This window comes from Hesperophylax consimilis, chromosome 26, assembly GCF_061612785.1.
Source record: "Hesperophylax consimilis isolate HC1 chromosome 26, BYU_Hcon_1.0, whole genome shotgun sequence".
In the NCBI taxonomy this organism is placed as follows: Eukaryota; Metazoa; Arthropoda; class Insecta; order Trichoptera; family Limnephilidae; genus Hesperophylax; species Hesperophylax consimilis.
The window spans coordinates 25414877-25434319 of NC_142861.1; the positions used below are offsets into that span (position 1 = coordinate 25414877).

The 19443-nt window shown below is 35.6% G+C and overlaps 1 protein-coding gene across 1 annotated transcript in view; it reads right to left on the reverse strand.

Annotated features, from left to right (window-relative positions):
- Positions 1-264: 264 nt before the first annotated feature.
- Nlg3 (Neuroligin 3) overlaps positions 265-19443 on the reverse strand; it is a 725436-nt gene continuing 706257 nt past the window's right edge. The window contains exons 10-12 of the mRNA XM_089647690.1: positions 13057-13211; positions 4733-4891; positions 265-3565 (exon numbers count right to left, since the gene is read on the reverse strand). Of these exons, the coding sequence (XP_089503816.1) occupies positions 2698-3565; positions 4733-4891; positions 13057-13211 (1182 nt within the window). The 3' untranslated portion in view covers positions 265-2697. The remainder of the gene's footprint in view (positions 3566-4732; positions 4892-13056; positions 13212-19443) is intronic.

Consider the following 19443-nt stretch of genomic DNA (forward strand, 5'->3'; position numbering starts at 1 on the left):
TTATTTCACGTATTGTTTAACCTACACATAGAAAGTTTATTTTTTTTATTTTAAGTATCATCATCACTCCTTTTTCACCACGTTGTATTAATTTCTAAATATGTTAATGTTTTCACAGTCACTTTGTTTTCACAGTAAAAAAATAACAGACAATAATTTTTATTAGGTAGTATCAACATTCTACTTCCAACGTTTGGAAAATAGGTGTAGGGAGGTTTTTTGAAATCTTCCACAATGTTTTCCGAAATGTTTTTTGAAGTGTCTTACGCGGCAAAATGTCACAGCAAAACTTTGAACATTTGAACATTGAAACATTGATTGATACCATTTCTGCTGATTACTTACAAATTATATTCAAAGAAAATCAATCCTTAAAAAAACTGCGAAAAGTTACTGATGGTTATTTTGAGTTTAAAATTTTTTTCCATCAGCAATTCTGTTTCTTTGAATGATAATGGTAGAAAAACTTCGATAGGAGAAAATATTAGAAGTTTGCAAAACAAAATATGCTCTCATATGATACAGTTGGATAGATTTTTGGTTTTTTCACTTAGGCCGGTACTTTTTTTTACATTAGCTCCACACAGGAAAAACTGAGGAAAAAAATCCCTCAGGGCTCATGTCACTTTTGGGGATGCTGTGTGGAGGGTCTCCTTAGGGAAAGGTTGGAGAGGAAGTTCTAGGAAGGAAAAAGGTGTGAGGGATGAGTAGGAATCAGGGAGTCGGGCGTAAGAATCCATCCCTCCCCCTGAGGGTCAAGGCGATGGGTCGAAAGTGTCCGGCTGGAGAAGTCAAAAGACAATCCTCACCCCGTGAATATGGGCACCTTTCCAAAGTCGTAGCAAACCACTTAGGGTGACCTTTTGCAGGGGTGTTGGTTATCCAATAAATGGTTCCCGGGGTGGTGGTACTCATGCCCTTCCACATTGTACTACTGGTACTAAAATGTATTTGTGTAGATTCCAGCGCGGAAGATAAACTACTAAACAAAATAAAGTAAAGTAATTCACGAGAACCTCTCGTGGCACACGGCCAAAGTCTGCCTAAGTATTTATTTAATTTCTATTAGGCGGAATAATAAATTAAATCCTTAGGAAACCAATTTCCTATGGAGGAACTTTCTGTGTTTCGCCGTCAAGCGTAAATTTGGTAAATTTACCAGTTTGAGAAAATACCAAACATTGTTCTAGACGTGTAGCCAGTGGTATGAATTACACAAGCTGGGTCTCACACTGATAAAATACATTGACTCCGCTCACTAAAAATCTAGATACATCCAATGGAATTGTAGTCGATTCTCACAAACAAAAAAATTAATATTTTAGATTGTCCAGCGAAACAGGAAAATGCCTTATCATTTTAAAAGCCAATGTAGGTAAAAATGCTAGGCAAATTAGAAAATTAGTTTTTTTTTTGTATTTATGTACTCTCTATTTCTCTATATGTAGTTACACCACACGGTGCCAGACGTGCGCAGAGCCCTCAAAGTGTGAATAGATAGGCACATACTCAAAATCCTCTGAATTTAGAAGAATTGCTAAAAAAATCGCAAAAGCGGAATGTTTCTCTGATATCTTGGTCAGTTTATGAAGAGCGACATTATTTTGTGAAATCATTCAAATCAAAGTCAAGAAGAAGTCTGATGGAAGACATACTAGAGGGAGACGTCGCACTTCATGATTTTGACACCTGCGTGACTGATCATGGAAAGATGTTTTGGGAGATTGCCCTAATTATAAGAAACCTCCCGCAGGAGAAGGAGCAGTAGAAATAGAGAAAAGAAGAATAAAATTTGGTGTTCTCGTTCCGTCTTGGTCCAATCTCGTCATTTCATAACAATGTTCGCCAAACTGTTATAAATTATGCAACATCTAAACCTCACATTGTGGTAGTTAACGAAGGGAATTTTGTCACAACAGACTGAATAACCCCTTTGAAAAGAATTAAAATTCTCAAATAATATGAGTATTGTTTGCAGAATGCTAAATTAATCGTCTTTCGCTCTAGGCAGATGGAATTTTGATAATAATGTCCAGGCTTGTAATAAAATAACTTTGACTGAGAAGTAATTGTTTTTTTAAGAATATGAAAAGGATGTCTTCAGTTTAATTTTACAAAGTTTTTTTGCTGGGCTTAAATTAAAAGAGCTTGTGAACTAAAATGCTTAAACGGAAACATGATTACCATTCTCTTCATTAATAAGTTACTGATTGTCGGATTAATGCTTTTAGATATAGCTGATGATTGCCAGCTATGGAGGGACAAGATCCACCACCATTTTGCAAAACTGGAAAACCTTGATTTAATTTCAGATTTATTGGAATTGAGGGTTCCAGCAGGGAAAATCTATTGATAGATCCGTTGTAACATCTACCGTTTTCTCATAAATTATGCATGTAACAGAAGATATGTCACAATGGATCTTTCAGTGACGAGATCAAGAAATGCAACCGAGACCATGACGTTTGAAACAGAAACAGAGATAACAACGAAACTCCAAGTGACAAAACCCACGCAATTAAACTGGTACTTTTGGTCTACTGCAAAACTTAAGCAAGAAATGGAATCAATGTTTGCAATATTTCAAGTAGAAATGTTCTAGTCTAGGTATCCAAGCTGTCAGACAAGGTTCTCGTCACACCCTGACAGGGACACGCTGCTATGACTAGTGCTGCGGCGTAATCACCCCCCCTGGCGTCACACCCGCAGCTCCTCCATAGTGACGTTGGACTTGGCGTTCAGCTGCGTGTTCTTCTTTGTCAGGGTACCTGTGTTGATCATCTGAATGCTGTGCGCAGACAGCAGAGGCTGGTTCTCTGGGAGTTGGTTGGTCAATGTATTAATGTTTCCTTTTCCTATCTTTGGGGGCGGAGGGGCTCTGGGTAAGGTAGCTACGTTGTTCTGGGGCAAATCAGCGAACTCCGGTGGAGGGAGTTGGTGGTGGGAATGCGTATGGTGGTGCGCCAAAATCGTAGCTGGGTCGTTTTTTAAACTCGTCTGAAAATTCAAAGCACTTTCAATGTCTCCGCAGATGTTGTTAGGCATCTGTCCATTCTCGGATCTTTTTTTAGTGTTTTGAGATCCGTTGGAATGTCCGTCGTGTCCGTTTAATCTCGTTTTATCCCGTTGGTAGTAGACCCCAGCAAAAATCAATACATTGAGGATGAGAAGTGAGCAGCCTATTGCAATGGTTACACTCAAAGCTGTGGAGTATGCCGCAAATCCATCTTCTGGTGTTGCTGAAGTGGATCCGAGTCCATTGTATTCGTCATTTCTTCCTGTGTCTGAAGGAGATTCTGGGGGTGCTTGAGTAGGCTTTTCATTGTTTTTGTGAGTGTTTTGATGGTTCGTGAAGGTGATATTGAGGAACGGAATCGATGGCACTTTAGGTGCGTCTACGGCTGCAATGACATGTGTAAAGTCAGTTGGAGGGACTCTACCAGAGCCTGGGAACCTTGGTGGAGGGTTTGGAGAGTCATCGTGCTCCAGCTGGTGATGCTCCTGAGGAACATCAGCACCTCCGGGACGGTGAAGATCGGGAACAAGATTCAGCCAAAACGATAACCTAAACGGATAAGACAAAATATTTATAAAAATCATACACTTGGAAAATGAAAATCATTCATTGAAAATTACTCATTAAATCGGGAACTAATTGATCACTTTAACATTTGAAGAAGTGCTTCTAAAACTTATAAACAAAGGATGTTCAAAATTGCTGAAAAAGTCAAAACTATAAAAGAATTCAGGCTTTATTCAGAAATAGTTAAGTGGCGTACGAAAGTTCTCTTCAAATAAAAGAAGATAAATATATTGTTTTTTTTAAATGCAAATACATCTTTTACCTGTGCTTTTATATTTTCAATAATATTATTATTCAATTTACAAAACAATTTATTTATAAACAAGTTCTGCAGTGTAATTATTACCAAGCGTGACAGGTTTTTCGCCTTCTGAAGGCATAATTAAATTGTGTACACTGTGCGGTAGTGTGGTGTGATACAGTTTAATAATGCCTTCAGAACAAAAAAGAGCTATCATGCTTAATAATAACTACACAGATATTGTTTAGAAATTAATTTTAAAAAATTGTTGTAAATTGGATGATAATATTTTTGAAAGTACAAAAGAAAAACTTCAAATTAAAACAGAGTTCCACAAATTAAATTTCATAACAATAAATAAATTCAGGGTGTCCCCCCAGGACCTAAGGTGCACAAACTTTGAGAGGTGATTTTACATGATAATTCCAAGTTTAAAAAAATAAACTTTTAATCATTTTAGGATAGTTTTCGGGTAAAAAAGTTTATTTTTCTGCTTAGAAAAATAAATATTCTTCTTTGGAAAAATATTATCGTATGGGAAAAAACCACGGTGTTTCGCAAAAAAATGTTTTTGTCTTCTACCATCAAGTAGAATCACCTCCCGAAGTTCATGCACTTTACCGACTGAAACACTGTATATCTCTTCTTGCCTCACGCCTGTAAAGTGATTTTGGGGTACGTTTACTTGCTTAGATTATAAATTTTACAAAAAAAATTGTGTTCTACAAAATGTTTTTCAATTGTTGACCGTTTTCCGCAAAGATATCATTTAAAAAATAAAGATATCTGTTTTTAGATACTTCATCTTTCTTTATCCATATCACTTAACTACGATGCAATTTTTTTTCTTCTGAATTTGTCGTATTTTGTCGTGAAGGTACGAGGTTTAGTTTCTTGAGATGACTCACCTATGGGCCCTGTAGTGGTTTTTGAGCTTAGGCTTGGTGTCCAGGTTGAGGAACTTCTTGTGCACTGCCTCGTATGCCGTCCACTCGATGTTCTTGAACCTGCCTCTCTCGCCTCGCGGGCCGTGAACCAGGTCAGCTTCTTGGGGCTCGTTTGGATTACTGAGAAAGAAAAAATAAGATATTAGGAAGATAAAATACCACACGGAGAAAAATGATCACGTTAAAAAGGGCGACTTATTATAACGGCGCCAATAATAATATCCCAAATGGGGTAAACTAAAATTCGGGCAATTTCAATGTGCGCTCTTCGGCGGTCAATAGTTTATTCAAAGCATTCTCAAACTCTCCTGGTGTCCGAAAATATTGTTTTGTGATGTTCTTCCAGTTTGTTTAAATGATATCCAGATTTCATTCAGATTATCGGTCATATTATTATTATTCAATTTGAGTGTCTACGTTAAAAATTTCAGAGGCTCAGAGCATGCGTGCTTCGTGTGGACGGAAAATAGATGTTCGGATAAAAGCAGAGCTTGCCACATTTTAAAGAGTCGTTTATTACAGTTTTCTGCTTTATAGCAAACATTGATATAAATGCAATTACTTAAAAACAGCACCAGTTTCATAATCAATTTGATTGACACGACGATTTGTACAAACAGAAAAAAATGAAAGCTCTCAGTGTGATTCAAAACCGTTAAAGTCTAATCATAAAAAGTCAAAAGCTGTCATTTCATCGAATAAACTTTTGACATTTGACAGATGTTGTTCCAATCGAAATTTCAACAAAAACCAATATTTTCAAATTTCGAATTCAAAACAAACTCCTTTCATTTGGGAATGGTACATTTGAAACAAAATGGCGATACCAGAGCAAAATTTACATTGCAAAGTTTTAATTTTGAAAGCTTTATAAATATCCTATTATTTCTGCTTGATCGTTCAATTCTCATTACGACGTGACTTCTGAAAAATAAATGAGGAAAAAATGAAACCAGTGAAATCCAAATCGAGTTTTTTTATCGGATACTTTACCAGTCAAATTAATGGGTTATTGATGAACAATGGGACCTTAGATCGTTTCATATCCTCGCAATTTTTCAAGAACTAAAGAGTTTTAAAAATAAAAAAAATGGAAATCCATTTTGGATTACTCACTCCATCGACCAAAATATCATTTATTTACATTAAGAAGTTTGGATGCAAGAAAAGCAATGAACTGTTTTTATTATAAGCTTGTGAATTAAGAAATGTAAATAATATTCCGTGTAATGATCGCATTTATAAAACCTTTAATGCATTGAGATCAAATATAGTGATTCGCTACTAGAAAAAAGGTAAAAATCTCGTATGACTGTGTGCATAAGAACATTTATTTAAAACAAAGCAATGCGATGTTATTAAAAAATAAAAATAAATATCTGTCATAATTTGCTTAACATCTCGTATATAAAAAATTCTTATTTTTTTTAATTAGCTCCACACAGGAGGCCCTGAGGAAAAAAATCCTAAGGGCCTATGTCATCTTTGGGGATGCTGTGTGGAGGGTGTTTATAAGGAAAAGAAGGAGTGGACGATCTGGGAAGGAAACATATATGAGGGGTGGGTAGGAATCTGTGGGTCAATGTGTCTAGGAGTGACGGACGTATGAATTCATACCTACCCCTGGAGCGGTCAAAAATTTCCGCAACTAGTCTCCTGATCCGGGCTATCACGCAAAAACATCTGCCGCCAAGATCTAGATTAACCTCACGGCACGAGCCCGGGCACCCCTGCTAAGTCACCAAATGTTGCAAACCATTAGAGGTGACCTGTGGTAGGGGTGTTGGTTATCCAATAAATATTTCCAAGGGCGGTGGTACCTAAACCCGCCTCCCAAATTCAATGATAATAATAAGCCATTTCCGTTATATTGTACAAAGGCCGTAAACTCAATATTTTAGAGCAGTTGGAAATTAATCTAAATTCTTATAATCTCAATGCAAGTTTGATAAATGAACAAAAATATAAACATCGCTCACCGCTTCTAGATAATATTATAAATTATTCATTTGGAATCACCTTACTTTAACAAACTTTAGTCAAATTTAAACAATACCTTAATTGTGGGAAACTTTAAAGGATAATTATTAATAACCATTACTAATTTCAGATATTTTAAGAAATGAAATCAATAATTGGACAGGTTATAAAAATAAAATCAAATGTTTTCAATCAAATTCTCGTAGAATTAATAGAAATATATCGTCCGTAAGTGGACACACCATAGTTTGATAATGCTTTCAGAAGGAAAAACAACTAAATAAATTGTTTCAGATAATACAGAAAATAAATAATTAATTTGTCAAATAGAATTTCACAATTATATCATCTCACTGCCGTTTAAAATCACATTCAATTGATTTATAATACGATAATTGAAAGAGCCGAGACTTAACCCGAGGATTTCCGACCAATAACTTATTTCACTAATGAAATGGGTTTAGTCATAGTTCGTGAAAGGGTTTTTGGGTATCGTGACTCGAAAATATGCTCCATTCAAAACTTTTGCGCTCGTTGGTGAGAAATTTTCATTGAGAGGTTCGACCACAACATTAGCGAGAGTTTACCGCTCGGATCAAAATGGGTGACCGAAAAGTAAAAAAAATTTTTTAAACACTTTCTTCAAAATGTTCCACATTAAAAACCGTGACGGAATACTAGAATGCAATAAAAATGGAGTAATGCTAGAACTACATTCAATAATTTATTGAGAAAGATTTTAAAAAAAAAGTTGTATTATAAAAAATAAATCAATTTATCTGTTAAATTATTTATATTTATGTAAGCTTTCTATCGTTATTTACCTATCTGTGTAGATTTTATCACAGTATCTTAAGAATATTTATTAAATTAATTCGACGGCCGGCATAGTCCAGTGGTAACGCATTGGACTGCCATTCCGAAGGTCGCGGGTTCGAACCCGGCGTGCGCAAATAAATTTTATTTGATTAATTTGTGTTATTTCACAATTAATTAATTAAAATAATATATAGTATATTTGCGGCACGTTCCAGAGTGGAAGATACTACCAGTATCGCCCTGGTGTAAGACCACCATTCAGAATTGAAACGTTGCTCCAAATGGCTTTAGCCGTGTTTAGTGACTAGATCTGAATAGCCAGGTACTTCCCCACCTTCCTCTTTCCCTTCCCCACTTACCTTCAGCCTCACAACATCCCCCAATTGGGGATGCCATAGTCTCACTGGCTCCAGACGGGAACAGTTGGGACTCTTGTGAGGTATTCACTATAAAAATAAAAATAAATAAATACTAGGTATAAAATATAGTTAGAGTAGTATAAAATAGAGTTATGTAAAAAGCCATTTATATAACCTATCAATATAGCCCCCCTTTCATACAATTGCCCAATGGACTGATTCACGAGTAGGTAAGTGGGTACGTTTAGTTAAAAAATCGCTTGTTGGGTCGTTAGGTCGCCAATCATTCAAAATGGCCGTATTAAACAATTGTAGGTTTGATCCTAAGTGGTTATAAAAACCTTGACCTGTTACTAGGTTCTTCCGAATTTTCCAATAGGCCTCGAAATTCAGTCCATTTTCCTTTACAGAACTACTGGCTGAACAGATTTAAGATAAATAAGAGTTCTTCCTTGACAATTTGTTGCCATTTGAGCTGTAAGGTTTACTGGCTGGAGGTGGAGGTGGAGTGGGGTGGGATTGGGGTGGGTTAGTCCCAACAAGAGGTCATTTGTTATTCTTCCCCTGTTTTTGGGGATCTAGCTGTGACTAGGTTAGGAAGGAGTTAGTTATTGGCAATCATTTCAGATATTTGAAAACTTGAAGTTGGACTGAATGGGTTGATTGTTTTAAAAGGATTATGACCCAGATTCATAGAATCTAAATAAAGGAGTGTTGAAGACTAAAATGAAGATGATTAATAAATATAAAACTGATTTGGTAGAAATCAATAGACGCAAATTTAAAAGTATGTATAAATGATGTTGCGCTTTTCGCAGCTAAAATGCAGAATTTTTTTAATAACCAAATAAGTCTATTCAGAATATATCGGAACACATGTTCAAGCAGATGCGCTTTTCCCGTTAAATATAACGACAAAATGAGACAGTATTAGATTTTTTATGAACACGTGTTCCGACATCCTAGTAACATATTCGTGTTTTACCAACAATTTTTTAGAAAACCTATCAATTAATTTGTTAAAGTCCTGCAGTCATTGATGTAGTATTTAGTCTATGCCTGCAGTCCTTTTTGTAACAGGAATACGAATTATTTGACGAAATTTTAAATAAATTAGTAAATATTTTAAATCAGTTAGTTTTCTACGAAAAAAATGCATTTTTCCGAACTGTCATAAAATTTCAAGTGCTTTAATCTCTCTGTCTACTGCCTCGAAACCATTGGGTAAAAGTATAAAGAAAACATATATGAATAAGCAGTAGGTCTGTGAAATAAATGATTAACCAGAATTGTTTGTGAAATAAATGACTAACCAGTAGGTCTGTGAACAGTCCTCGCACACAAAATATTTCTAATTTTCTCTTATTTAATAAATCAAAAACCAAAATTCCTTCTGAAATCAAAAGATTTATATGTAGGAACTTAAATACCTATATACAATGTTACATATATAAATCTTTTATATGTAACATTTTTAAAAACTTGTAATAAGTAATTATCATAGATATTTAAATTGTTATAATATTTGCCCTAAAAAATGTCACTATCTCAACGACAATTATTTTTCAAACATTCTTAGTTAGGTACCGCAATAGATACCATTAAAAAATGTTATAATTATATATATAATTTATTTTGTTTAAAACAAATTTACGAACAGACGAAATGCAAAATATCTAGTTAAAACAGGACTTCAAAGCAAACAGGTCAACAAATTAAACATTAAAATTTTATTCAAACACTATACTTTTTTCATTTCATTTGGATACTGTGTTTTAATAAATCATTTACAAAAAAAAAACAAATTTCAAGAAACAACTCTACTAAAATTCGTTCCAAAATTTTGCCCATATTACGTAATTAGTATAGTACAAGAAATTTACAAATAGCCAACCACTCGCACTTGGCAGAGGAGATGTTGTTTGGGCTCAAGGCACAAGGCCATGGGAAGTAGTGATAATAGAAGTAATATGAAGTTATGTCTCGCGTAAGAGGGAATATAACTATCCGGAAAGAGAGTTCCGACTAAATTGGTTGATAAAGTAAAAGTCGACAAAAGGGAAACATCAAACTTTATAGTATGCGATTTATTCTCAAGATTTATCTCGTGATTTTGGATGTTTTTTGTGTCCACGTATATGGATGGGAAATCCGAAATCAACCATGAATTTCTTCGGCTAGAATAATTCCACTGTATAAGCTCCATTTCTGCTGGATTTTATTTTTATTTTGAACATTGGGAATTGGATATAAAAACGCCAAGAAAACACTTGATAAAAAAAACGGATAATGGAGGACGGAAACAATGCTTTTATATACTTACCAGGTATTAAAATATAGTTAATGTAAGGCGGAAAAAATGCTCTTATATACTTACCAAGCAATAAAATACGGATGATGGAGGGCGGAAATAATACCCTTATATACTTACCAGACAGTAAAATATAGATGATGGAGGGCGGAAATAATGCTCTTATATACTTACCAGGCAATAAAATACAGGTGACGGAGGGCGGAAAGAATGACCTTATATACTTACCAGGCAATAAAATACAGATAATGGAGAACGGAAAGAATGCTCTTATATACATACCAGGCAATATAATAGCCTTGTGTTGGTAATTTAACAATTATTTAGATAAATAATTCGATCGATTTTGAAAGCGAATTCGTATGCGAATTCGATTGCGAATTTGAATTTTAATGCGAATTCCCTTGATTTTGCACCCTTTTCGGTGACTAAGAAAAATAAGTTTTATATTTATACTATTTATAGTATTTATTGAAACGGCGCGCCACGTTTAATTTAATAGAACAAGTAATTGTACAGGTAAATCATTGTAATTTTACAATAAGGAATTTAAGTCATTTAAATAAATATATTATTAAATTTCATATTCTAACTAAAATACCAAAATACACAAATATCATTTTCATAGTTGAAATAATTTTCAAAGCCCACAAAAACGATTGAAATCTGACGGGAATCCTCATTTAAATATAAAAAAACATGAATTCTTTTCAAATTATTTGTATACCACAGTGGTAACCCGTATAACTAGTTGGTAGTGAGTGAGGTAGGGATACAAGATCCGTTAGAATTCGCCAACCAATCACAGACGATTTATTAATTATGTATGTATTTATATAAAATAACACGTTTACATTTAGAATCAGTGTTTGTTGACCTATATGATTATATATATTTTTTTATTTTTTTTTATTTTTTTTTATGTGACACCTCACAAGAGTGTCCCTGCCTGTGCAGTGCACAGACAGGGGAACTATGTCACCACCCGGTTGGGCGGCGTTGTGAGGCGGAGTAAGGTAGGGGCTGTAGGAAGGGATTTGTTAATGCGGGCCTTGAAGAGGCTCGGATTATAGGAGGGAGGAAAAACAGATGCCGGTAGCTCGTTCCACATACGAGCCGACTTACACAAAAACGAGTCGTAAAAACGGCCCGTTCTCATGAAGCCAACGTCAACCGTGAACGGGTGTTCAGTTCGTGTCCGTCGAGTTTCGCGCACGTGCACCGGTGCATCAGGAATCAATGCTGCTAGCTCCTTGGAGCAGGCTCCATTGAAATACCTGTAGAACAGACACAGCATGCCTACATTGCGTCTATGCATCAGAGAAGGCAATCGGTCTTTTAACAACGGATTGTCAATCAGACGGATCGCTCTCCTTTGCACAGACTCAAGCAGGTTTATCAAGTATTTTGGGGCACCAGCCCAAAGGTGGCTCCCAAATTCAATAGTTGGGCGGACTTGAGACTTGTACAGGGTCAGCAGCTGGTCACTGTTGAAGAATCTCCTAGCCCTGTACAAGACGCCCAACTTTTTGGAGGCCTGATTTACTCGGGCTTCTATGGATCCCCGATACTTGAGCTGGTCTGATATAGTAACTCCAAGCATTTCAATGGAGTCTTTATTGGGGAGAGTGCTCCCATCAAATTGCACCAGACAGTCATTGATCTCCCTCTTTGCCGAAATTAGACACGCTTGGGTTTTTGAGACGTTGAAACTGACCAAGTTGGCCTTACCCCAGGCACGAACCATCTTTAGGTGGTGGTCAATTTTTCGCTTCAAAACTTCCCGAGCTGTTCGGACATCATAGGTGGAAGGGGGCTTGTCAAAAAGATAACCCTCGTGAACGGTGCTGTCATCAGCGTAGCAGTGAATTGGTGCACATTCAACGAGATCGTTGATGTGCAATAAAAACAGCGTCGGAGACAGCACAGATCCTTGTGGCACCCCCGCATTGATTTGGTGCGGTGAGGAAGAAGAGCCGTCAACCACGGTTTGAATTGTTCTTCCCCTCAGAAAGTCCGCAATCCAACTATGCAATCCAACTATGTTTTTTAAGCCATAATATCTTTTAATCAAGTCATTTTTTTCTAATGGTGTATCAAAATAAATAACATAATTTAATTATTATTTTGTTAGCCACCCGAGCAATTGTTGTCAAATATGTTTATATTATTGTAGAAAGCAATCACTTTGTGGTTTGACATATTTAATAAAATAAAATGCTTTTTTGTTTTAAAACCACGATATTTATTAATTTAAGAACCGACCGGTTTCGCTTTACTTAAGCATCATCAGGGTACAAATTAATACTATCAGTATTTAAAACAAAAAAGCATTTTATTTTATTAAATATGTTTATATTTATAATATTATTTAATTAATACTATTCCTCAAAATTAAGATGGAATATATGAAGCTGCTTACTGCGGTTTAAAACCAATGAATTCAGCTTGATTTCAACGTTTATCCTATATTTTTACGTTCTTTAAATTTGGCTCATTATAGCAAGCAATCGCTCAAAACTTGTTGCATACTTGGCATAATATGTCATAAAAAGAGACATACAAACTGAATTCTTGAATTGAAACGCGATTCCAAATTTAAGAAGAACGATAATACCAATCAGTGTGCACGAATACATTCAAACGTGTTCATGATTTGATTGTATATATACCAGTATCTAATTAAAAATATCAACCCGATTTGCGCTAATTTGAACATAAAATTAAAAAAAGAAATGCATTGTTAATGTTTTTTGTATTGTATTCAATTCAGTCCATAAATGCACTTCGAAGAAAGTCGTCAAGTCATAACTCACCCAGTTCTTGCAAAGTTGCTCCAGTATAGGATAGTAGCCTCGGAGAGTAGGGCTTCGCCCTTCGTATAGTTTCTGGGGAAGTGCGCCAGGGGCCCGGCGGACAAGGGGGCTCCAAATAGATAGGGCAGCTCCTCGCCATGCACACAGCCTTGTCTCTGTAAGGATTATAGAATAAAAACAGATTGATTAATAATTAAAAAATGGATAAATGAAAGGAAAGGATGGTAAATAATCAATACAAGCAGATTAAAATCCGCTGTCGCTGTTTGAAAACATCAACTGTTCTTTTTGAAAATAACAGAGGGCGCCACTTCCATTTATAACAATCATTAACTGCACAGTCATTAAGATAATAATACTATCAGATTGTGGAAAGGTTCTCTATTTTAATACCATGTAGCTGAAAATGTATTAGTAAACACAGTTTTTTTTTTTTCAGAGACACATAAGTTTTGTCGCGAATCGAACATACGGAGACATTTAAGGAAGGTCTATGATTAAAACTGAAGTTTTCCCGACAGCTGCATTTATGACATCATTGCGAGCAGACTAACACCATTTTGAAATTTTCAACATTTGAACGGTCCTCATTAACAGTCGTTTCTCAGACAGATCAGTCGTTGATTAAACCGTCAAGAATGATGGTCACTAAAAAATAACAAAAAACTAGTAGGCCGAGAATAGGTAAAAAAAGTCAAAATATTAAAATGGTGTTGGTGTCGATTTATGCCGGTGTCAAATGTAACGATCTGTCAAACAACTGGCCCTAATGTCAACACACGGAGAAAAATATTAAAATGGTGTTTACGTCGATTTATGCCGACGTTAAATGTAACGATCTGTCAAACAACTGGCCCTTATGTAAACACACGAAGAAAAACTGTGTTGCTAATTTATTTAGAATCTCTAAGCGGTATTTCAGGCCTTAAGAATGAATTAAAAAGTTTCCCGATAAACTTTCAGTAAATTACGAATATGTTATATTGATTGAACACGTGTTAGTGATAATCCGAAAATATTTGCATTACTAAGAAAATTCTTCGTATCGTCTTGATACATCAATGCAAATCAATAAAACATTCTTAAATTGATATTTTATTACTATGGCCTCTTGATTTATCTAATTTCCATTTCATTTATATTTCTAATTTCCATTTAATTCCATCCTGCTCTTTGTCCATGAATAGTCACAAGACGCCACTGGCGATGTCACTAAGAAACATCTCATTAGTAGCTACTGTAAAATATCTGCATGGTACTCTTGATAAATAACTCTTGTGGGTGAACTCCATCTTGATTGAAAGCCTTATCTCACATCAAACGCTGTACATACTACCTACCTACCATATGTATAATATAATACACAAGGCTACCCAGCTTTGATTTCACTCCTTTACAATCCTAGTGAATCAAAATGTACATATATCATGTTGGTGTAAATGCCCGAAATTCTGTTTAACGGAATGGTCCAAATTGGAAGCGCGTAGAAGTTGCAGGCAATAGTCTAATGAAACCAGTCTTGCGAGCTGCACCCATTGATGTATTATATTAAATGAAACATGAAGCCAAAATAAAGGTTCATCATTTTTATCTCCAAGTGACCTCTAACGCTCCCAACGCTCTAACTAAAACTACCAAATCCGATTCAATAGTGGAACACATTTCATTAAGATATTATTACGCAATAGCAAAACTAATTGCTTAGCCCCACGACTAAACCAGATTCCAGGATGGCTTAATATTATCACTCAGAAATATTACTGTGTAGCGTCAAGAAGAATCCAGATTAACTCATTAATAATAAGCAGCTCGATCTACTTAGGTACGTATTTGCAGGTACGTACTTGCAGCCAAAATCGTAAACAAAACAAAGCAACCTACTTGATTCAAGTATCTACTCGCCTACCTACGACAATACATCGCAGTCGGTCTGGCACATTACGACAGCTTGCTAGAAGGTTCGAGCCTATCGCCTATGCGTTAACACAGTGCGACCGAAACTTCCCGAATGACCCTGACTGAGCGAGTGGCTCCAATTTAGTTGCAATTCATCTACCTACTGTTGCCACCGGCCGTTTAGTATAAATAAGCCCGACGCAGCGAGCAGTCAGTCAGTCATCAATCTGCCGTCCGTGGACAAATCTCACGAGTGATAATCCGCGCACATTTGCGCGAAGGACAATACACCCGGCTTCGCCCGTACAATCATGAACTCCATCGGGATTTCATATTAGCGCCTTGGCCACGTCCCTGGCTTGCGCTTCATTCACGCATCATGACCACCACGAGGACACGCAGCATCCTCACTGGTCTACGCAGCTCCCGCTCAACCGCCTACAAGGTACGCCGCACCTTTGGCCTTGCCGTCAGCACCGGAGTACTGATTCCCAAAATTGCCAGTGCTTGACAGTCATCGAGTCCCGGTCACCGGCGCCCGGCGTCGACTCACTGACCCGCGCTTGACCAGTCATCACAACCAGCATCCGGTGAATACATCTGTCCAGCGTCAACTCTCGTTACGGCTACTCTGACTCAATAAACACTGTGACCTTCACCGACCGACTTTTATTTCGTGCCTCTCACCTGATCTCCAAAACTGTATTAGGTATTCATAATCATGACAGTGTTGCTTGAAATGGATGGAATGAGCCGTAAATTGAATTAGAAACAAAGTTTTATGGACGTGATGTGAACTGTTCATAAAACTATGATGCAAAACTCAGACAATATAGGATTGAACCCGCAAATTGTGGATGCGTATTCAATCAATCGGTTATAAACCGACAATCGTCTTGAACGACTAATTCACTCAGCTGGCTTTGAATCACAAGGCTACGCAGATGATCGTTTGATTTTCAAGTTTTGTTCTCCGGACGAAAAAGACGTCCTTAAAAACCAGGTGGTTAGCCTCATTAACACAATCTCAAGTTGGATGTCTGTCAATAAACTTAAACTAAATCCCACAAAGACAGAATTTATGTGGATAGCTTCTCCTGGAAGGCAAGCTCTCCTTGACTTCAGTCCAATCCGTATTCAGGATACGGATATAATCCCTTCTGCAGAAATAAAATTTCTAGGTTTCACTATGGACAATATTCTTTCTCTTGAATCGCAAATTTCAAAAGCTGTGAGTTCTGGTTTTTTTCCATTTAAGGCAGATAAAATCAATCAGGAGATGCCTTCCCTCTGATGGAGCAAAGTCACTCATAAATTCGTTCGTCGTCTCACGTATGGACTATTGCAATAGTGCATATGCCGGCCTACCTCAGAAACAAATCAATAGAATCCAGTCAGTTTTTAATGCTGCGGCAAGAATGATTTTTGGTGAATCTAAGTATTGCCGTATAACCCCACTTCTAAGAGATCGCCTTCACTGGCTTCGATGCCCTGAAAGAATAGAGTTTAAGATCTGCTTAATGACCTTCAAAACATTGCAAGGAATGGCGCCAGCATATATATCGGAACTATGTATCCGACAAAACTTAAGCAATAGACAGCTTACTCTAAGGTCAGCAGATCTAGATATTAGTAATCGTCTAATCGAACTTTCTAGGTCAAATCGAGCTGTTTACTATGATCGTTCTTTTAGTGTAACAGGCCCTCTCATCTGGAATAGACTTCCCTCAGCTCTTACTAATCTCCAGAATTTGGCTGAATTTAAACGAGCTTTAAAAACAAAATTATTTAAAAAATCTTACCATTTATAAATTTTAACTTCTTTTCAATATTTTATAATAAGCCATATTCTAAAACTTCCGGTAATTGTTTGGTTTCGGTTGTCTCCTTATTGTACCTTTTTAGTGTCTGCTCAGAACATTCTCATTTCTGAGCACAAACTGCCTCCTGTTTTATGTTATGTTTTAGTTTTAATATTCGTGTTTTGTCCTGTCCTACTGTTATTGTTATTCTAAGTTTTGTCATCACTTTGTATAAACAGTGTATTTAGTGTTATAATATTAGATCTGTATTGGGTAAGGCACACTGTAGGAATAATTTTAAGAACTATTAACACTGAATTACCATTTTTTTAAAGTTTGTTATACGAGTAGTTAAGCGCACTTGAAGTGAAATGACACTAAACTGCGCTATATAAATTCCTCGTTATTATTATTATTATAACAATCATGTCTTAAAAAGCTAGGATTTGACGGTAAAACCTTAGATTTACTGATTTTCTGGCTTTTACAGTAGCATATCCATACATCTACCCCTAAAGTAAAGTTTCCATTGCACCCCCTATGTGCCGAGCTAAGCCCAATTCATCCCCATGTCCTCCCCAATCTCATTTCTCATTAATTCGCATTTTCTCTCAACCAAATTAGGGATCTTCAACGGAGTTTGCTGAACTAATGTATGGAGCAACCGTCATCCCCTTTCAAAGTCGGCTGCACAATGTTTGAAAGGAATAAATAAAATGCGCACTATTTTTTGTGCTTATGTTTGGATCACGAAACAAGCCCACAAGGCGCTTCTTGTGTTATTCCTTATTATATGACTTTTATCTTACCATTTTCAGTATTGTATTGTTGTAAGACCACCATTTAGTATTGAAACGTTGCTTAAAAAAACTTTAGCCGTGTTTGGTGGTCTCCACTACCTTCACCCTTACAATATACAACACTACCCGTTCTAGGATGCCACAGACGGTTCCAGATGGTCTTGTGTTGCATTTACATAATAATATAAATATATATAATTCATAATGAAAAATTGAAGAAAACGCTGAATTTGGATGTAAGTTGTATATTTTTTTACAGCACTAAATATTATGTTTCACCTTATGTCATGAAAAGTGTTGATGAAAATTGATTCACTTTATTTTGCCACGTCTTTTTCGAACATCCACGATTAACTTTTCCAATTTCCCGTCACATGTATATTATTATAAAAAATTTTGATGCTCACTCTTTTTTTCCATATGTAGGTGTTCAAATCACGTAAACGGCCCTTTCCTAACTTGTTCAAATCATACAAAAATGAAAACTCTTATCTGGAATTTCGAGGTCGAGACAACATTTTCAGCTTACACCATAATTAAAAAATAAAAATATTTCGTGATTAAAAAAAACGGGTAGGTATTATTATTTATTTATTATTTTTACATATTTTTCGGACAAATAAAAGTTTTGTAACTCGCGTAAAACCGGGTACACGAAGAAAACTGATTCATATAAGATATTTCTAATTAATTAAAAATCTGGTGAAATTATTCGTTTTTCTGTTGAAAACGGGACTGCAGGCCTTTAACGAATGAATAAACACATTTCATAGTTTTTCAATGACAGTGGAACACGTGTTCATAAAAATTATAATATTCTATTAATTACGTCATTGTATTTATCAGAAAAAGTACACATGTATAAACACGTGTTCTTATTTATTCAGAACGGAGTGATATGTTATCAAGAAACTGATTGCAATCACGTTTTTAACAGGATTTCAATAAATCAGCCATTTATTCATTTTTCTCCGTGTAGCGAAGCCAGAAAACGTGATTTACGTAATGTAAAAAACGTCGATCCGCATGAAAACGTTAAAATTCAAGCAAATCCAAGAAGCCTTAGCACAAGTACTTTCTGCGACAATGTTTTAACGTTTGACGTATCCACTCATGGATTTGAAAAACAAATTATTCATTTATTCACAAAAGCCTACAAACATCCATTTACCCTTGCGAATACGTTCCCTTATCAAGCGCCTGTGAAATGATTTACGGTTTGAAACGTATGCGAAATTTTAATACAATTTCGTACTGCAGAAGAATTCAATCATAAACACTGGAAAATACAAAATGAGAAAAAGCTTTTGTTTTTAGATATCCGAGCTTTAATTCGGTGTGGGTTTTGCTAGAAAAAAGTGAAATAATACAAAGCTTGATTATTTTCAAAGCTCTAAGTTCACCGATGTTGTTTTTCTCCGATATTAGCTGCTTATTTGTATATAATTAATAATTAGTTTTTGTTAATAAAAATATCAGACAAATGGATTGGCTAAGAGTGTACCAACTTTTAATAGTTTTATAAAATGCATATATATTTAAAGAAAGATGCTTATAGCAAAGTCCTTCGTGATGAAATTAAATTTGAACATAAATATTTACTTTAAGTTACCTAGTTATAAAGTAAACAAATCAGAAGTTTACAAGACGGCCGTTGTGCTTTAGGTTGGTTTGAGACTCTGCTTACAAAATATAGGTGGAAGCCTGATAGTATGCATTCAATTAAAACAGATACATAAATATATCTTATATTATAGAATATAGTATTTGGAGAAACACGGTAGAAGGCTTTATCCGATAAAATAATTAATAATATTTTAATACATAATAAATAATAAGACATATTAACTATAATTTCAGTATTCCCATTGAAAGCATAAACTATAATT